Source organism: Haliotis cracherodii, unplaced genomic scaffold (genome assembly GCF_022045235.1).
Source record: "Haliotis cracherodii isolate W230 unplaced genomic scaffold, xgHalCrac1.p SCAF_7, whole genome shotgun sequence".
Lineage (NCBI taxonomy): Eukaryota > Metazoa > Mollusca > Gastropoda > Lepetellida > Haliotidae > Haliotis > Haliotis cracherodii.
The window spans coordinates 26998285-27019187 of record NW_027266330.1 but is presented as its reverse complement, the minus strand read 5'-3'; the positions used below and the strand labels follow the sequence as shown (position 1 = coordinate 27019187).

The 20903-nt window shown below is 39.2% G+C and overlaps 1 protein-coding gene and 2 long non-coding RNA genes across 3 annotated transcripts; all 3 read right to left on the bottom strand.

Annotated features, from left to right (window-relative positions):
* Positions 1–9498: 9498 nt before the first annotated feature.
* LOC139447353 (uncharacterized) lies at positions 9499–10615 on the bottom strand. Its single transcript, XR_011652022.1, has 3 exons — positions 10566–10615; positions 10287–10456; positions 9499–9565 (listed from the first exon to the last, which is right to left on the bottom strand). It is a non-coding gene; the product is annotated as an uncharacterized lncRNA (long non-coding RNA).
* A 479-nt stretch (positions 10616–11094) lies between these two features.
* On the bottom strand, positions 11095–13147 carry LOC139447149 (uncharacterized). Its single transcript, XR_011652010.1, has 4 exons — positions 13096–13147; positions 12645–12686; positions 12324–12458; positions 11095–11286 (listed from the first exon to the last, which is right to left on the bottom strand). It is a non-coding gene; the product is annotated as an uncharacterized lncRNA (long non-coding RNA).
* Positions 13148–14063: 916 nt separating this feature from the next.
* On the bottom strand, positions 14064–20903 carry LOC139448769 (circumsporozoite protein-like). Its single transcript, XM_071230306.1, has 2 exons — positions 20895–20903; positions 14064–14789 (listed from the first exon to the last, which is right to left on the bottom strand). The coding sequence occupies exons 1-2, from the start codon at positions 20901–20903 to the stop codon at positions 14064–14066; spliced, it is 735 nt and encodes a 244-aa protein (XP_071086407.1).

Genomic DNA, 20903 nt, shown 5'->3' with positions numbered 1-20903 from the left:
TTAATGGCAAGCTTGTGGAATAATAAAGACACGATAGGGAATAAAATATGTTTGGCACGAAACATTTACGATTAAAACATTCAATGAGACCAAACGCATACAACGATCAGAGACATAAACAATCTTAAATAAATAAATAAATAATATATATATATATATATATATATATATATATATATATATATATATATATATATATATATATATATATATATATTCAATTTCTATAACCAAGCAATATGTAACTGGGTTTTTTTGTCTTTATTATATTTACTGACTGATTCACCCAGGCAATGTACATATTGCCCGCAAGTTTCAGTCATTATACATATAACCTGAAAAATAAAACTGGATGTTAGACAGATTGACAGAAATATATTAGACTCCTTAATCTAATCTGCTTATTTCAGGTTGGATCTATTTTGATCTTACGAAGATCAAAGCAACTTCTGTAAGTACTTATAAACGTTTCCACAATAAATTGATTGGTTCTTGAAACATGGCAGAATACCAGAATCCTTGTTTCGGGTTACCTATCTTTATTGACATAACATGCAGTACAGCTACATAACACACAGGATGCAGTTGTCACATGTGAACAAATATGTTATCAAGTCTTTGAAAGACATTTAGAAGAGATTCACATAAGGAAGAGAATTTATGGAAGTCAACTTCTTTGTTATGAGGAACACAACGTTTCGGAGTATATGCTTACTTCTCCATCAGGTGAATGATTCACCTGATGAAGGAGTAAATGGTGGGCATATCCTGACCCACCGGTGGCACTCGTCACAAACACATACACCGGCTTGTCAGTTGTTCACTTGATAATATTCACGTAAATTTTAAAATGTATTTTAAAACCTTTTGTAGACAGGACCTACAGAACATAAAAGGTGCATCGGATGATGCGCCATAGGTCTTTACGACACTTACGTTCATAAACAAAAACACGTCCTTGGAAGGATGTATATTTAATAAGCCACATATAAAATATATGTTGTAGTAGGACTGAATTGGTATGTGAATATGTGTGGTTTCCCGTTGAGAGAGTACACATTTACACAATGTAAATTATATATACTCATGTAAACATTGAACCAATGCAATCTATAAAACTAGTTACTTCCCTATGAAAATGTACTGGCTATTTTGTAGTGTTAGACGGATGTGTGAAAAAAAGAGTTACTTCCCTATGAAAATGTACTGGCTTTTTTGTAGTGTTAGACGGATGTGTGTATGAAACGAGTTACTTCCCTATAAAAATGTACTGGCTGTTTTGTAGTATTAGACGGATGTGTGAATGACTATGTGGTCAGGAAAGATTGCAAAATGCTTATCTTGTTTTTTTTAATGAAAATTTGAGAAGCCATACACATCCTTGTCCAACAACAATAGTTGAAGTGTTAGGATCTTCACCCCAAGCGCAAGAGCAGTATTACTTTTATTACATTGACCCTCAAGAAATGGCAGCATTTTGATTAAAAAATCTATGATAACCGTTCCTCAATCACCTGGTGGAGGCGGAAGGATATTAAGTCCCTGGGAATTATGTCCAGTGTCATTATATTGTTCATGAGCAGCTGCAATGAAGTTAGCAGCTGTGTCCACTTGGAGCAGTATCTTAATATCCTTCCGACTCCACCAGATATTTTATTTTTTATAGTACTTGGCTATCCTACTTTTATGTAAGAAAGTATTAGAACCCTTGTATTGTCACAAGGGGATGTTTCCTACTGTTTGCCAGTTTCATTCAAGTATTGTAAATTCAGAAATACATTTTTTTCTTTCAGATTGGTTTTAGCATTATCCAACCTGACTATTACCGGGTATTCCGCAAAAGAGTTGTTAAATAACTCTTTAAATGTTTATAAACCGAATCCTTATAATAGCACAAGGTTGAATCGGTATTGTTTGAAAGCTTATAGAAAGAGCTTTCCTTTGATACTACAAAATTGCATATCATTTTTAAAAATCATGGCGGCTATCTTGGACATGGCGGCCATTTTTGAACATTAATTACATATCCTACTTATCAATGCCTTTTTTTAAAAGAAACGGTCATTGTATAAAAAATGACGTTTTCATTATTTCGAATAGAGAAGCATGTGGAATATAGTAATTAACTTTTGCAATGTTTCACTTCCAATTGCAATATAATATCTTACGAACAAGGTCATATAATGTTATTTATCATATAATGGGTAGGTTTCTCGGCAGGATAAAGCCAACGGATAAAAACGATATCCGTTGCGGTCATATGCTGATAGAGATGCAAATATCAAAGGTCAAGTAGGGACTACTTTCACTGTTTATAAACAAACATGGCGTCGCACTCGTCATTCGGCGATCGAGTCAGAATTAACCATCGGGAATCTGGATAAACTACAGGGATAATTGCTATCATTATCAAAAGAACAGTCTAATATACTGTTTTACTGTGACGTAGCTAAGGCATTTTATAAGTTTTGGCAACTTTGGAGATATAAATTTCGAAACAATTTGGCGAGGGCACGAGGCCTAGCCAAGCGGGATCAGTAGCCATATCTGTGCTTGTAGACCTCTGCGGCTTAAAACCTCCTCCACAAATTAAAATAGTTGGATTTGGCGGAAATATGTTTGAATTGTTACCTTGTTTCGTTTTGTCGCTGTGTGTACATCTGACTACTCTTCTTATCGTTATGACAGGACAGACCGACTGTCAGCAACATCTGACCGTGGCCGTGACGCCTCGTAGACTAGGTTTAGAGTAGCTTCCCTTTTACAAAGGGCAGTTACTCTAGCGGACAGACCGATGGATTGCCGCGAAAGGCAATTAAAAACAATTGTTGTTTTGCGTTTATGTTGCTTCCCCACTGTATAAGAAACCTATTTCAGTTGGAACTATATTGGCTACTGTCACTGTCCGACAGGCACATCACTTACCCTGTGACGTAATAAATATTAATGCGCGCATTCCAGGAAAACTCGCAATGTTTCGGTTATGTTTGTGAGAGAGGGAAAGCGATTTTGGAGCACAGAATTAAAGAATGACATTATATGATAAAGAGGTTATCACGCTTGTGTGTCGGGGGATGGTAAATATCCTGTATTAGGAATAAACACTATGTATTTAGCTCGCCAAGGCTCGCTAAATACAATGTTTATTCCTAATGCAGGATATTTACCATCCCCAAACACACTCGCGTGATAACCTCTATATAATAATGTTTTCATCATTTGACAAAAACATGTATATATTATAATTCCTTTCCATTTCATACATTCATCCGGCACACTGTATGTTCCACCGCAAAATATATACATCCCCTGACCATGATATATTCACTTAATATAAAGATATAACCAAGTCTTAGCTGAAATATGTCAAAACATTGTCCTCGTGCTAATTAAACAGAGCTTAAATAATTTTCTTCCGAAACAGTAAATGTATGGGGACATTAAAATGTCGATCCGACTGTGTCGTTTTAGGCATTTGACAAGATATGTCACTGTGAATTTATATCAAATAATTGAGAATTCGACATAAATAGACTTAATAGGAATGTTTGAAAGGATCTGATTATTCTTGTGTGTTCTAGTCATAGTCAGAAACCAATTAAAAAACAAATTTGTGAATGGTAACGTACATGTATGTTATTTCTAATAACATGTATGACAATAATAATTAAACGCTTTATAATAAAAAAAACCGCTCTATAGTGAATTGCATTATGGAAAAGTAAGGTCTTTTAAAACGTTTGATGTATTATTATTACAGTAAAGTATGGTTATAACGAACACGCTTATAACGAACTGACCGATATAACGAACTTATTTTTAGTCCCGTCCATTTGATGTATATATGCTGTATATATGCTTATAGCGAACTACGGTTATAACGAACTAAAATTAGTGGTCCCTTTAAGTTCGTTATAACCGTAGTTTACGGTAGATATGAACAGGGATCACACCTGTCACTGCTGCAGTTGTAGTCCAGCTACCATAATGATTGTTTCATGGCTTCAGTTGCTTCGTGCTGTGTCACTTCCTATGGAAATAGTCTTACTCTATGACACTGCTTTGTAAATGAGATCACGTTTTGTTTCAGTCCTTGCGATGTCCTCGTCACTGACCAACTTCATCCTGACAGTGTAGCGATCCCGTCGTGGAGTTACACAAAACACGTGTAGAGGCTTTCTCTGAACACAACATCAAACTTGCCTAAAACAATCTCTCTGTTCAAATCAATAAAGGAGACTCCCCCTCTCCCTCTCCCCACATCCAGCACAACGCCATAGAGGAGGGTGGCTTGTGTGCCAGAGGTTAGGGTCACAGCATCAGGGAAACAATTGACGTGTTCCTTCTCCTTAAAGACTTTAGCACACACACCATTGTGGTTGTCACACACACACCAGGAGCGCGGTTGATAACTAACCCATCGTTCTCTGTCAACCTGTGCTTCCTCTACTACCCCGAAGTCCAAGACGATTCTCCACCAGCCTTTTATCACGCCCACATCAGAATGGATCTCCCAGTACTGGGAGGTAGGCAGGATATTGGTCAGATCAATAAGGGTGGAACTGCATGTTCCCCAATACATTTGAAATTTGTGATTGTCAGAAGATTGTGATTTGTCTGGCGAGTTCACCAATTCACCTTGTTTAGTTAGGTGGTAGCAGTTTGTGTCAATGCGTGATGCGTCCAGATTTAGTCTTGGACCTGAAAATTGGAGCGGGTATGAGTGTCAAATTGTATCAAGTATATGGGTTTTAAGATAGCGTCAATGACAACTCTATCACATGACATGTTCAAACACGCAGACAAGAGTAAATTATACACTAATTTCATTCAGCAAAATGACAAACTTAATCAAAACGTCTCTTGAAAGTAAATGTCTTCTGAAGTTTACCAGGAAAACAATATGTGAATATCATGAGCATCGATCCACGCAATTGGGATCGATGACATGCATCAACCAAGTCAGCAAGCCTGACCATCCGATCCTGTTAGTCGCCTCTTACGACAAAAACGAGTTGCTGAAGACCTACAACCTTTGTGGTTTCTCTCCTGAAACAAATAGATAAAGTACAACAAATAGGTAGGTCTTCGGCATTCAAAAATATTCATACATTATAAATTTCAAATGCAAATTAACATATTGCAAAATGCAATCTTAATAACCAAGTAATGCATCACGTGAGTCATGTTAATGTCAGCGATATCAGATGGTCTTCCATTGTGTTCAGTAGGTTACGGAAAGTGTTTAAAAACATGATTTATAAACATATGCTTATGATATCGTCGGGATCGTACAATGGACTCTGTGTTTTGAAAGATATTTGTTATAATTATAGAAAGAGCTGTGTCGCTTATGTTTTATTTATTATCAATATTGTTCGACAATTTTACCTTCTCCATTTTTTCGTCACCTTTTTCTTTTGTTCAGCAATATCGTCACCAGCTGTAAAATAATTTTCGATAAAAGAAATTAAAATAACAGGAGGAGGAGCACACATTTATTATCTTTTTTCTATCTCTTTAATCAATTACATGTGGGTTTTTTATCAGACATTGATTGTTTGATTTATTTAGATAACTATGTGTATTATGTGAGATTGAGAGGACTGTATCCTCTCAGGATTTGTAAGGCGACATCATTCAGGGTATTTTTATATATTCATATACATATACATATTTGTGCTTAATTATAATCACCAGAGGGGATTTTATAAATCATGTTAGGAGGCCATGCAGACAGCAGAGGTATATTAAATTCACAAATGAGGGCTTTTTCAGCCATAGTGGACAAGTAACAGTAATTTAAAAAAACGACTGTACCTTTGCGTCTTTGATTCCTTTCAACTTCATCACTCTTTGTAAAACTGATACTACGGCTTCGAACACATCTGTCTTGGGAGCCCGTTTCACACTTTCTACTTTTGTGCAGCTTCTACGGAAATATAGAGGCGTATGCGTTACCTGAGGAAAGATGGTGCCTTAATACCATCCTATTTTGATTTTCTATTAGACTGATATATACCAAACAGTACCTCGTTGTATTCATCTACCTAAGGGGGCGGTCGTGTAGCCTTGTGGTTAAAGCGTTCGCTCGTCACACCGAAGACCCGGGTTCGATTCCCGACATGGGTACACTGTGTGAAGCCCGTTTCTGGTGTCCCCCGCCCCTGGAATATTGCTAAAAGCGGCGTAAAACCATACTTACTCACTCACTCATCTACCTAAGGCAGCTTCGATAGACTTACTAAGGCCATTACATTATGCTTAGAAGGTTTCAGTATAACGTGATGTTTCATTTGATAAGGGCAACACGTCATTCGCGCCATATCGGTCACAAAGGACATATTTTCAACACATCGTCGTGTTATGCACGCATAACACATGATATATGTACAGGTATGACAAATGAAATATCTTAATTGATATATCATTAATAACTACTTACGTTGAGTGGTGGGTCCTTCCTCTTTCCAATACGTTTGTCCTCCCCTAAATCAGAAATCAAACATTCAGATCTTTATGTTTTCAGAATCAGATATATTACGTGCACTTCGTTTCAAATTGAGTTGTATATCACAAATGAACACCCGACGGTCCCTGTCTTACACGTTTTAACTGTGAAATAATAACCGTTCAAAGTGCAAACGAACCTTTGTCCCGAAACAGGCTGTTATCAGCACCAGCGACATCCATTGCCTGAAACATACCAATCTTCACAATTCGAATCATACACACTAAATGTTTTTCAAGTCTTTTAATACTGACTAAATTAAATCAATGTTTCTGGTTCCTCCTTAATTTTACCATACAGGTGTATTACAAAAGTCAATTATGACAATGTATGTCAAATGGACAAACAATGATAGATAATTAGTCATTACCCTTTCAACGTCTACGTGGTGTTCATTCAAACTCTTTGCAACTGAAACAAATTAAAATAGTATTGAGATACATTAGTGACTCGGAGGATTATTTTTTTTCTCGTCGAAAGAACGGCACAACTGTTCTATAATGAGGTATGGTGCTAGTTAAGTGGAACATTCTTAAACTATGACTACTATTTATTTAAATGTATCAATCCAAGCCACGTTAACGATTCACATATGCATATATAATCACTACCAAAAGAAATGCGAACCATTGAAACATATCGGAAGTATGTCAGCTGAGTGAGTGAGTGAGTATGGTTTTACGCCGCTTTAACAATATTCCAGCAATATCACGGCGGGGGACACCAGAAATGGGCTTTACAGATTGTACCCATGTCGGGATTCGAACGCGGGTCTTCGGCGTAACGAGCGAAAGCTTTAACCACTTGGCTACCCGACCGCCCCTTGTCAGCTGAGAAGAGGTGTTTCCAATGTGAACTAATAAATGACAAAACTAACACTCAGTTTTGTTACCACAGAATGTATTTACAGTAAACTACGGTTATAACGAACACGCTTATAACGAACTGACGGATATAACGAACTTACTTTTTTCCTCCCGACTATTTGCTGTAGTTATGCTGTATCTATGCTTATAACGAACTACGGTTATAACGAACTAAAATTAGTAGTCCCCTTTAGTTCGTTATAACCGTATTTTACTGTATTCTTATCACGGTTTTCAAACTTTACACGCTAATCCTGCACGAGGCATATGGTGCATCTCGAGTCATGGATCTGTCATGGACTTCACAAAACATACCAGAAGGTTCGTTTGTGCAACAATCCCTTGAATGGGAGTGATTCTTCATATATTAACCAACATGTATGGTATTCGCGTTTCGTTTGGTAGTGAGTACGGGGTCAGGGGTGGCCCAGTCGTCTGAGGCGCTGCGATTGGCTGTGCAGAGTTGCGTCCCTTGGGCACGCCAGAAACCTATGATTGTGGGTTCGAATCCCGGTTCGCCCCGATTACGTTTCTATGTTTGTCAGCACCATACCCGTGCTCGTTGGTTTCACCGAAGTGGTAAATGTCTGAGACCTGCAGCACTTCAGGCTTTCCTCCAAGATTAAGCTGACACGCCGTGATATAACTTGAATGATGGAAGTGAGTACATAATTAGTTGAAGCGTCCTTCAGATTATGTTAACGTCACCGATATATATCTTTGCATGATAGCCGAATTATATTCAACTCTATAACATCTAATGCGAGTCTCATTCTTGTTTCCTACTGACAATAATGTGCTCTGGAAGAAATGGACAACACAACAGACAAGATTATTATGTGGCGACTTAGTATCTCTCTTACGCAAACCTTTTAACAAACGCTTACAGCAATCTTGCACCTTCTTGCCAGAGAAGACATCAGTCACACCCACCCACACATACAGATCCTATCGCTTACATTTTGTGACCTGACAGACAGACCAAAAGTACGTTGCGCAAATGATAACGTGAAATTAAAGCAAGCAATGTTAAAGGTTTCTCAATGCAAGTATTCTATTTGAACGAAAGACCCAAAGTGGTCGATAAATTTGTCATTTGCCGAATAACTTAAATTGTAATAACGTAAAATACAGACACTCGTTAAAGTTTAACTCACTCACTTACTTAAACATATTTAACGGTGTAGGTAGCACGTGAAAAATTCTATCGCAACCTCTGCAATTTCTATACGTACCGTCACGCAAGGAGAACACCTTTTCCTGGTTATAGAGCATTGACCGCTTTTCCTTTGTCATCGACTATGGTAGAATGATATTGACGATGGGAATTATTACATAAAAAAATGTATAGAATGTTAAGAAATTGATAGACTTATTGATGGACAATGAATGTTGAGACATCAGGAGTTGCATGAGCTGTACAGTCCTTTCAAAAGGTTCAGAAATTATGGAAAGGTTACCTTTTTGGCAGTTTTTTTCCAGTGATTTTATTTGTGTATATTTTTATTCTTATGGTAGGCATTATCAGAATGCAAAGAACTGATTTATAGTTTCGTAGATCCATTACCATTTGTAAAAATCTGAATATATCTCCTTTCTGATCGAGAATTGGCCCCAGCGTTTTCTCCTCTCCTAATGTAATGGCAGAAGCACTGTCATCGCATCCATCAACTGCAGAGGAAGGTCATCAATGTTAAATCAGTCATACGTACATCTTCATATTATTTTTGAACCCAAAAAACAACAATACAAACTGTCAGTTCCCTTGTGCGTGATAATAATATATGATTGAGGTGAATGTGTATTTTAGTACATTTAATATTTCGCCATATTGAAATCACATTACTCAAGGTTCGTAAGACAAAATACTTCAAATACTGGTACCTTTTCCTGACACGGGTTTTATTTGATCTGCACGGCCCTTCTGAAATTGAATGTATTTCTTTTTCTTATTTTGACAAATAACCTCATATTTCTGTATTCGTTGAACATGCTTAGAATATACACCAAACATTCCCGTAATCATTGGTGGAATTATTATCCTATTAGTCAAGATATACGTTAATCATTGCACAATAGCTAGCCTTCGTATTTGAACTCACACTTGTCTGTAAACGACACTTCAGATGATCCAGCTCCAGGATGTCTAATTCCGGGTAGAGGTAGGCTATCTGTTTTTGACGTTCGGCTGTAATATAAGAAAAATGTCGTCCAAGAAAAATAATCGTAGCGAAATATTATTTGATAGAAATGAAAAACTACTTTTATAGTGTATTCATGATTACCAAACTTTTTCATTTGTTTAGTCATAAGTACTGTATACGTGTTCGTCTTTGAATAACACAATTATTTCATGCAGTATGTTTTGGAATAGACGTATCTATTGAAACAAATGTAACAAATGTAACAAATGTTATATTCCGAATAACACTTCCTCAGTAAGGTACAGATTCTGGGGGAAGGGGGGGGGGGGGGGGGGGGGGGGGGGTTGAGTCCCGTCCGAGATTCGAACCCACACTGCCAGAGTGCGGCGATTAGGTGCCTCACTCTAGCCTTGTGGGTGGGCGGGATCCAACCCAAAACAGTACGAAAATCTGTGCTTTACTAAGAAAGTGTTATCCCAAATATAACATTTGTTACATATGAAACATAAGTATAAACTTTTAGTTTCCCATGCAATTGGATTTACGTGACTGGTTTGAACCTATATTTGTAAAAACACAGTAACATTTATTCTTATTCTTGATAACATATCAGGCATTTGTATAGCATGTAACAATATCTAACCATTGTATCACTACAACAATTGCATTTCAAAGACAATTACACCTGTTTCATTTGTATATGTGTCAGTCGCATGTACCATTCCTAAAACCTATTAAATTTCTGACAGAATGTCAAAGACAAACCTCCACTGTAGCGAAAATACCAGATGCTTTTAGGATGAAGTCCCAAATTTTCAATTTCACTCTGCGTACACTCTGTAACTACGTTTTCAACTTCTGTTGGTAAACTGTTTCTTCTCAGTTCCTCCATGGCTTCATCCAGGGTAAACACGTGGGTGCAAACTGACATTCTTCTGAAACAGAATACATGATTGCTGCGATTGGTCAAGTAAAGTAGACGTTGTGACATAAGTATGCTCATATTGTATCGTTATCGATGAACATCTACAAGATAAATCTAACCTTGCAAACTCCAAATGTCGACTTCTGCAGTACAAGATAAGCATTGTGGGACCTCCTTTATCAAGTCGAGATGCAACTTCATTTCGCAGAACATGGCCCCCGCAATGCGGTTCAGCTAAAACCGACACTTCCTTGTTGCTGACATTTTCGGTCAGGATGCAAAATTGTTCAAGTGTAAGTAGCCATAGTGTTGAGGCATCATTGGCAGCTCCAATGACATAACGAGTCATGGCAATGTAGTTCAGAAATGCACTAAGGACTTTGTTATATTTCTGAACAGACATTGATAGAGAACCAGTTACACAAATCCTTGATACCTCTTTCTTTATGTTCGAAAGTACATTATCAAAGGCACTTTGTTCAGAAAGATCCTTCTCAGATATGAGGCCATACATTGAACTGAACTGTTGATCAGTAAATCTCCGTATGGCATCATTCACACCTTTAGCTAGTGATAGATTATATCGCTTAGCTGTTGAGGAATTTGTGTCTACGTCCTTCACAACACTTAAGATTAAGGTTGGCTTCTTCTGTGTAATCAAACAAACGTCAAGAAGGACATTGTCAGGCTTAGGCTTCGCAGGAAAGTTTGCAGAAACAGCAAGGTTCCTTGCTATGTACGCAAGACCAACGCTGTTTGATGCATGGAGACGTTGTTTTAATAGCAGTGACAGGCGTTGCCCCTCTTGGTCCAAGACTCTTGGATATATAGCGACATGATCTGGAATGTGAAGGATATCAAACGGACTGTCACAATATATTTTATTTATATGATACATGGTGCTAAGTATATAAACGCAAAGCTTGATTCAGTACAAATGGCAAAGACTTCCTCAGTATATACCCTGATAATACGTAGCCCTGACATACATTTAGAAAACTAAACTCGCTCCCGTGTAATACAAGTTTTATGAAACTCGTCAGTAGTTCTGGTATCTGACGAGCACAATTCCCGTGCAATACTAATTTTATGAAACTCGTGAATAATTCTGTTAAGAGTTAAACTCCTCTCAGTGATCTGTCATCTTCACACGCAATGTCGTTGAATATGTTGAGAGATGTTGGGAGTTTTCAATATTTGTTCGTGAAACTCGTTCCCGCAGTACATATTCAAGCGCTTTGGTATAATAAACACTGTGTAAAACAGATGCATGTTTATTAAACGGGTGATCTCTACACGGGCAAGAAATAAATGTATATATGTTTGTATCAACAGATGATATATTCATATCATATGTTTCAATGCACCAAATACTAGTAGTTACTGCTCAGATGACAAAAGCTCATAAACCTTATAGTTTCATTCGGGTTAGACACGCTTTGGTGAGCACCTGGTTCATATAATTCATATGATGTTTACAGCTATGTTGCTTTTCATGTCCATTGGAATCTGGAAGATAATCGAGACTGGTTATTCCTGGCGTTGACTTTTTACATATATTTGAGTGAGTGATTGAGTGAGTATGGTTTTACGCCGCTTTAAGCAATATTCCAGCAATATCACGGCGGGGGGACACCAGAAATGGGCTTCACACATTGTACCCATGTCGGGAATCGAACCCGGGTCTTCGGCGTGACGAGCGAACGCTTTAACCACTAGGCTACCCGACCGGCCCTACATATATTTGATAACCACTTGGGACTACTGTACGTGTGTATGTTTGAAGAAAAATTATCTTTATTAAGTATCGAATGTCTTACGATTTGTTTCCTTTGTGCAGATACACATTTAAGAAATGGCATACAAGCAGTAGTCACCTGCACGTTCATGATGTTCTATCAAAACATGCTGTTTTATCCTCTCTTGACTGTTGCCTATCTGCTTGACTTGGGGTGGACGGTGGTCAAATGATTTGATGACAACGTCCGTGACGTGATCCATATTCGGAGTAGCTGAAAGATGTGAAGATTGAAAACAGATCAAAAATAGTTTGGGTTGACATTACCAAGATAATTGTTTTTATCGACTTTAACATTAAGCATCTAAGTGATGGTGCATGTGACCAATAGACGTATATTTGGAACTGCAGCACAGAGCTATATGCAAGTGTTACCAATCAATAACATCAATTTTCTCACCGTCTAATATTTGCTTTGGAACTTCCATCGCCATGGTGAACACTGAAAAAAGACACGAGAGCAACGTTTTAACAGATTAATATGACATCGCCTCCATCATCATCAGCAACATCATCATCATCATCATCATCATCATCTCCATATGATAATTTGTGACAACCAGAAGTTTTGAAGTCGTAGACCTCGTATGAAATGTAATCTACTCAAGAGAAGTTAAGGATCACCTGATTCTTTCACACTACAAAAGTTAATCTCTCATGCCATGACAGATTTACATTACCAATATGAAAGAATTGGGTGATACTTTTGAGTAGTATATTTGGGAAAACAAATGAAGCAGAATTGTCATTCCTTAACATGTATTTTTGTCATGGGAAATGAACAAGCAAGCAGTTACACAAAGGACACATGTAGTCTTTTCTCAAGCAAACAATACACAAAACGTACGAACCTTTTCTCAAATTTCAGACAAGTGTTCCTTCATAAGCCGCATGTACCATTCATTGACATCTAACCTGTTCAATGTATTTTGATTGATAACTTCATATGACGCAGGCCCTTGTTCGTCATAAAACATGATTCCGTCCACTGCTCCAACTGCAACTTCTAGAACGTAGAAGCCTGGTTTATCTTGAACGCAATGGAAGGCAATCTTTAGGAATTCATCTACTTCAGAAGAGTTCAACTGTAAGCGAAGAGTTGTGTTGTCATAAGACAGCATCAGCATTTTATCAACAATGTTCTTGAGAAGTATGTTTATTAAATCTGTATGACGTTCCTCCTCAAGTTTAAATCCATCAATTTCAAGTGTTTTGGACATGTAGGAACCCCGTTCAACTACCTTTTCAACAATACCCAAGTAAAACGAGCCCCCTCCTTCTATTTTTGAAAACGCGCTTAAGTACTGTCCTAATTTTAATTCCTTCCAGATGTAGTCACTTAGTTTACTATTGTCTCTAAGCAGTTCTTCTTTGAGAGTGACATCTTGATGTGTAAAACCCTTCACTTGCACACACCGACGCTCTTGTATATCTTCACCTGTTATGCCTCTTATTCTGGCTCGTCTATCCTCAAACACTGTCTTGTCTCTTAGAAACGTCTGCACTGTGCTGTTTGTGGGATCTTCAATGCTGTTATCCAAGGGTATCTTTGTATTGAAATCTGCAGTAACGACTGTTGTAGATGGCAAGACAATGACTGCAACAAATTCTCTGAAGATAGTGTCTTCAACAGGTAACCAACACTTTTTGTAAACGTTAACAAAAAGCTTTCCGTCCTCGATTATAGAATTAAGTTTGTCATCAATCAGTTCATGTAAATAGTCCAGGCATTTGTCATTTTCTGCAAGACCTGCTAAATGTATTAACACTGCTCCCCCTCTACTGTTGCGGAGTGCCGATATCTTTATCAAAAGTTCACTTATGAATGCGTTTCTTTCACATTTTCTTGACACTTTTTGATTCTTTGCACTGCGCTTCCCTGGTGATGTGTTTCTTTGCCTTGATCTGCTGCGATTCCTTGCGTTGCCGCGATATTTTGACCTGCTGCGATTCCTTGCCCTGCTGCGATCTTTTGACCTGCTTCGATTCCTTGCGCTGCTGCGATCCTTTGACCTGCTTCGATTCCTTGCCCTGCTGCGATCCTTTGACCTGCTACGATTCCTTGACCTGCCGCGATCTTCTGACCTGTTGCGATCCTTTGACCTGCTGCGATTCCTTGTTCTGCTGCGATTCCTTGACCTGCCGCGATCCTTTGATCTGCTGCGATTCCTTGCGCTGCTGCGATCCTTTGACCTTCTTCGATTCCTTGACCTGCTGCGATCCTTTGACCTGCTACGATTCCTTGACCTGCCGCGATCTTCTGATCTGTTGCGATCCTTTGATCTGCTGCGATCCTTTGACCTGCTGCGATTCCTTGACCTGCCGCGATCCTTTGACCTGCTGCGATCCCTTGCGCTGCCGCGATCTTTTGACCTGCTGCGGTTTCCTGTCTTGCTGTGAACCTTTGAACTGCTGCAACCTTGTGATTCGCGATGCTCTTTTGATTTTCTGTGATCCTTTGTTCCGTTTGACTCCCTTGACCTGGTTCGAGCCTTCGACCTGTTATCACCGCGATATTGGATTTGTTCCTTTCGACTGGTTTGTTCTGTTTGTGGATTGATCAATGTGACACCAACATGAATGGGTAAGTATCTACTTTCAGGTAAAGGGATATCCCGCGGATCAGTTTGAGCTATAGCCAAGCATTGTCGACATTGGGAACCTGAAAAGGAGAGTCAAAAGCAAGATGAGATATTTTATCATTTGTTGGGATGGATGTTTGGAACATATAACTGCTCTTAAGACATACTTGTCGACGTTTACTACAGAGTTTCGACACGTTTAATGATCTGATCTGTCTCGGATTATCGTCAGAAAAAATCTACCCCTTTCAAATTTTGTAGAGTAGACATAAAGTTCCAGATTTTACTGTTGGGGCCTTTATTTAAAAATCTCAAAAAGATATGTGGATGTAATTGCTTAAATGTAGTAATCGTCACAGTAATAATGAAAGGTTTGTCACACCTGGATGCACATAAAGAAATATTATCATAAAACCAGTGGTTGATAGTAGAAGACGTTGGTATAAGGGAAAACACTCAGCTAGGTTCAATATTGTAACTGAGCGCCAAACTAACGTTCATTGAACGCTCCAAATTTCTTCTCAATAGTTCGCTCTATGGTATGATCGTGTTGTAATGTATTATGGGCAGGCATCCCGCTCTACTGAATAGACCGCCTCCGTGGTCTAGTGGTAGAGCGTCCGCCCGGAGAGCGGAAGGTCTGGGGTTCGATACCCGGCCGCGTCATACCAAAAGACGTTAAAAGATGGTATTTGTTGTTACCCTGGCTGGCGCTCGGCATTAAGGGGCTAAAACAAGGACTGGTCGGCTCGGAGTCAGTATACTGTGTCTGGGTGGGGTATTCATGTTAAACTGCGGCATGGTATCTCAGTGAGCTAGCACTATAAATCGGCATCAGTCCGGACTAGTACAAGCAACCACACAAACACACACACGTACATGCACGTCGCTATATAAGTGCAAACATCTTGGACGCGACGTTAAACCCCATTTCACCTCACCTCACTCCTGAATAGACCTTCTCTTTCAAATAATGATTGAAACCATATGCATCGGATACCTACGGGAACGTTTAGTACCCTGGAATCTAAACGGGGTATGCAGGCAAGAACCCTCGCGTTATTTAAATGGTGATTCTAGGATTAAATGCACGCGTGACTTTACAATTTCATGCAAATGTGGAAACAGTTTATATGAAAGCTACCAGTATATATACCTCCTGTACATTTCTTTTATTTCCTGTTTTCAAAACCTGTCACGCTTTAAACCAATTGATCAACAGAATCATTTTAGTGGAAAGCCTTTGAATGCTAAAGTAGAATAACGCCTTTGGTTATGAATAACAGTTCTTGTGTTCGACCGACGACCACGAGGTCCTGAGTGTAAACGGATCGCTTCGTCACCAGTGTACACAATTTAAACCAGACATCACCCATTAATACACCAATGAACATGAACTGAAGAAACCACAAAGTTCGATACAGGTTTTTCTATTTCATTTTACCTCGTGACGAAAAGGGTTCTATATCCTTGTCTTTACAAGGGTAAGTGGTTTTATATCGACACTGGCATTGAAAAGAAACAAACCAAATCTTGTTTTCAAATTAAGTCAAATTATTATACTGACAAAAGTCTCTGTAGCAACAGACTCATTTACATTTATTCTACTAGATTTCTACATTTCCCAACCGATACCGTGGTCTATCGGTAGAGCGTCCACCCGGAAAGAGGAAGTTCCGGGGTTCGATCCCGACTGCGTCATATGAAAAGTTGTTAAAACATGGTACTTGTTGTTACCCTGTCTGGCATACGTACATGCACGTCGCTATATGAGTGCAATACTTTTGACGTTAAACCCCAATTCACCTCTCCTCTACATTTACTAACACAAGTGATCTGGTAGGTTCCTAACATGTATTAGTCCGCTCCCCTCCCCACTTGAGGTTTACTGGTGAGAATTAGAGGGAGGAGCATGTGGTTATCAAGGGTAGTTGCTCGAATCGGCCGAGACTCGATTATTTACAGGAATACCGCTGAAATATTGCTAACAGTTGCGGAATCTAGAGAACTTGAGGACGCGTCAAGGTTGATGAAATTCTCATTTAAAACATGTTATAACCAGCTCTGAATGCAATTATTGACTTAATAGTGAACATTCATTACGTAATACGCGAATATACACTGCAACAGGATGTGTGCCTGGAGTCTCATACAAACTGGTAATAACAAAGGGAATATCCGACTACATCGAACCTATTTAACACGTCTGCAGAGCTTATTCTTTACGTGGGTAACAATACAGACTGTTTGCAAGTATCGAGTTGACGGTTGATGGTTCGTTATGCTCTGCTTACTACAAGTGTGTTAACGCGGGATGTTATTATGTATGTTCTACTATTCGCTGGCTTGTTTGTGACGCAGGTGGCGTTATATTATTGACTTACATCGAAGCATGCGTCTCTTTAGAGTACGGTCTGGTGGGTTTGCATGGTGGGGGCGACAACGCTACCGCATATACCTCGCATAGTGTCCGCAACACGTGGTACAGCACACATGGTACTTTACACGTGATACTAAACCCACACAGCACACATGGTACTTTACACGTGATACTAAACCCACACTGCACACATGGTACTTCACACGTGATACTAAACCAACACTGCACACATGGTACTTCACACGTGATACTAAACCCACACTGCACACATTGTACTTCACACGTGATACTAAAACCACACTGCGCACATGGTACTTCACACGTGATACTAAACCCACACTGCACACATGGTACTTCACACGTGATACTAAACCCACACTGCACACATGGTACTTCACACGTGATACTAAACCCACACTGCACTCATGGTACTTCACACGTGATACTAAACCCACACTGCACACATGGTACTTCACACGTGATACTAAACCCACACTGCACACATGGTACTTCACACGTGATACTAAAACCACACTGCGCACATGGTACTTCACACGTGATACTAAACCAACACTGCACACATGGTACTTCACACGTGATACTAAACCAACACTGCACACATGGTACCGGTGTCCCCCGCCGCGATATTGCTGTAATATTGCTAAAGCGGCGTAAAACTATACTCACTCACTCACCCTTATCTGAAATTTCCATTCATATGCACAACTGCATTGCACAAACGCAGCCGTTTTCTGTCTTCGCAATAGACAATAGCACTCATGTGGCATATGATACAGGAAACTCGGTAATATCACTTCCTCTTCCAATTTGATGTAGCTGATGGTGATCGATCGATGTCATCTGAGAGATTAAGTACATGCTTTGTTCAGATAAATATTAATATGAATGACCATATGCATTGATACAAGATTCTGGTGGGTCCTTGTATCCTATATGTTCCTCGGGGAAACACTTTGCCGTTGTTTGTATTCACAAACCTCTGAGTGTAAATATTTTAGAACATTAATAATATATAGTTAGTGATAACAACAGCGTCATGAGCTGAACATTTATCTTACAAACACACGTGACTAGCGTAGCATTGTAGTGTATATTACAAGTTATCCCGTCATCTAGGGCACCGAAATTGGGGCACGCCAGAAACCTATGGTGATGGGTTGCCAGCACAATAATTTGAATACTGTGAAAAGCGGCGTTAAACCCAAATGACGAACTCACTTATTTATTACTTTACACTTTTATTCGTGAACGGTGTGGATATTCGTGAACATCGGAAAGGCATCGTGGGAATACATGACTTGTGCAAGAAATGGTCATGCAAAGTCGACCCATTACACGCGGACATAGTATTTAATTGGCACGAGCGCGATGTAGGAAAACCTTATATATCCGACTGACGGTTTTGACTCTGTAGAGAGCATTTAAAGCGAAAGCTCTAGTTAAGTAATGAAAATAACCTACGGGGTTTGAGTTAAATTGGTTGTGGAACGAGACGGTCACATTTCATATAAAATATATTACAATAAGGTCAATTTAGGCTTGATAAACGATATTTTATGTCTTCAGGAACTTCTTGATTAATCGCGGTCAGTGTTTTGTCCTGTGTGATGTCCCTTGAACAAGCACGGTGTATGGCACAGAACAACATAGCACAGGGTATTATAAGAGAAGTGTGGGTTAGCGTAACACAAAGTGCTCATCCACATGGAACCAATTTGCATTCGGCAATATTATGTCTATATTGTGGCGCTCAAGGTGATCGAATCTGGGCAACTGGTCTACTGAAAAGTAGGACGCAGTTTCTTTTCAGTGCTGTGTTTATATGTTGAGCTTTACTAGGTATACACACCTTGAAGTCTGTTGAATGTAATCTGATCAGCACCGACACTTTCCTGTGCCATCTTTAAAGCACCTGCACGGTGTCATCATGTGGGAGCAATGTCTTCACCTGCAGGTGATAACATAAGTATATTAGCCATTAGGATACAATGATCGTGTGTGTATTAACTTTCTGATATTTGCATAGCTCCATTTTAGCGATACTCCCTTCTGATTGGTCAGTTGATGCCATTTGACGGTGGCATCATTGTTGGGAAAATGACATGACGTCATGCATTGTTCATTACGTCTCAAATTGATTACATTACGTCATCTGAACAACAGATTTCCTTCAGTGAAATTTCCTTTTGGGGTTGACATTTTCTTCATGTTCTCGTCAATGAGCCATATATAAAAATACCTGTTCCAAATCAGAATAGCTGATTATCCGTCCCATGTGAATGATGACTGTAAGTCCCTGACATTCACTCGCGACAGATAATCCGTGATTCCTCTTAGCCCGTTGGTTATTCTCTAAACTTGTATACAGGCAGAATGTTTTCATCAATCACATTGTAGCCCCCGTTTTGCCTCATATTGGTCGTGGTGAGATACGTATATGATACACATATAAATAATGGCACATAGTCTCTTAACTGTTAATTCTGAAGCTTAAATGTGCTCCAATTGTATGTAAAAATCGACCAAAAGAAAAAAAACGTCAATGCCAGAGAACAAGAACAATCCAGAAATAGATTTCACTTGGCTTAACATGCATATAGTGATGAAAATTATACGAATGGATCACTGAAAATCTATGATGACACCAGGTGTTCGCGAGAACTCTCCTCAACGAGTTAAGACCTTCCGCCATATTAATAACCAGAAACATGTTTTTGATATTCTTTCTACCTGTATAGTTTTATTCCATGACTGACTTAATTATCGGATCGGATTTTTGGACCGGAATTTAGTTCAAGCTGTATAGTTATACAAAATCAATCTGTGGTAGTGTGAGATCTCTCATGGACAGGGAACAGATCTGGCATTCTGCCATGCATCTGAATCATACCATTAGAGTGAGTGAGTGAGTTTGGTTTTACGCCGCTTTTAGCAATATTCCAGCAATATCATGGCAGGGGACACCAGAAATGGGCTTCACACATTGTACCCATGTCGGGAATCGAACCCAGGTCTTCGGCGTGACGAGCGAACGCTTTAACCACTAGGCTACCCGACCGCCCCCATACCATTAGAAGTAACATAGACAAAACTGATCAATAGATCAGCCAAGCAGTTCGTACTTCATCATTGCTATGAAACCTTACAGGTCCCCGTTAGTTTTGTTCAAGCACCAGAATGCACAGGGCAACAGAATAGAATGACAACAACATGGTTATTGAGTGAGTGAGTGTGGTTTTACGCCGCTTTTAGCAATATTCAAGCAATATCGCGGCGGGGGACACCAGAAATGGGCTTCACACATAGTACTCATGTCGGGAATCGAACCTGGGTCTTCGGCGTGACGAGCGAACGCTTTAACCACTAGGCTACCCGACCGCCCCACATGGTTATTGAGATGAGTTGTTCAGCTGGGATTCACTCTGTATGAGAGGCTTCGTCGTGTATACAAATAGGAACTCCACTTAGAATCAGTCTAACATGAGCGATCGAATTTTCATGAATGAGTGGTTACAACTGAACAAAGGGCTGTGAATACATAAATAGTCTATAGTCGTGAGAAGCGGACGTCTTCAATGTTCCCTAGCCGCCTGATTTGATCCTGGTCTGACCCGAGAATACACAAATAGTAGCTTAGCGTACGTAAGTGTACCTTACACAGCTGTACCTTAGCCAT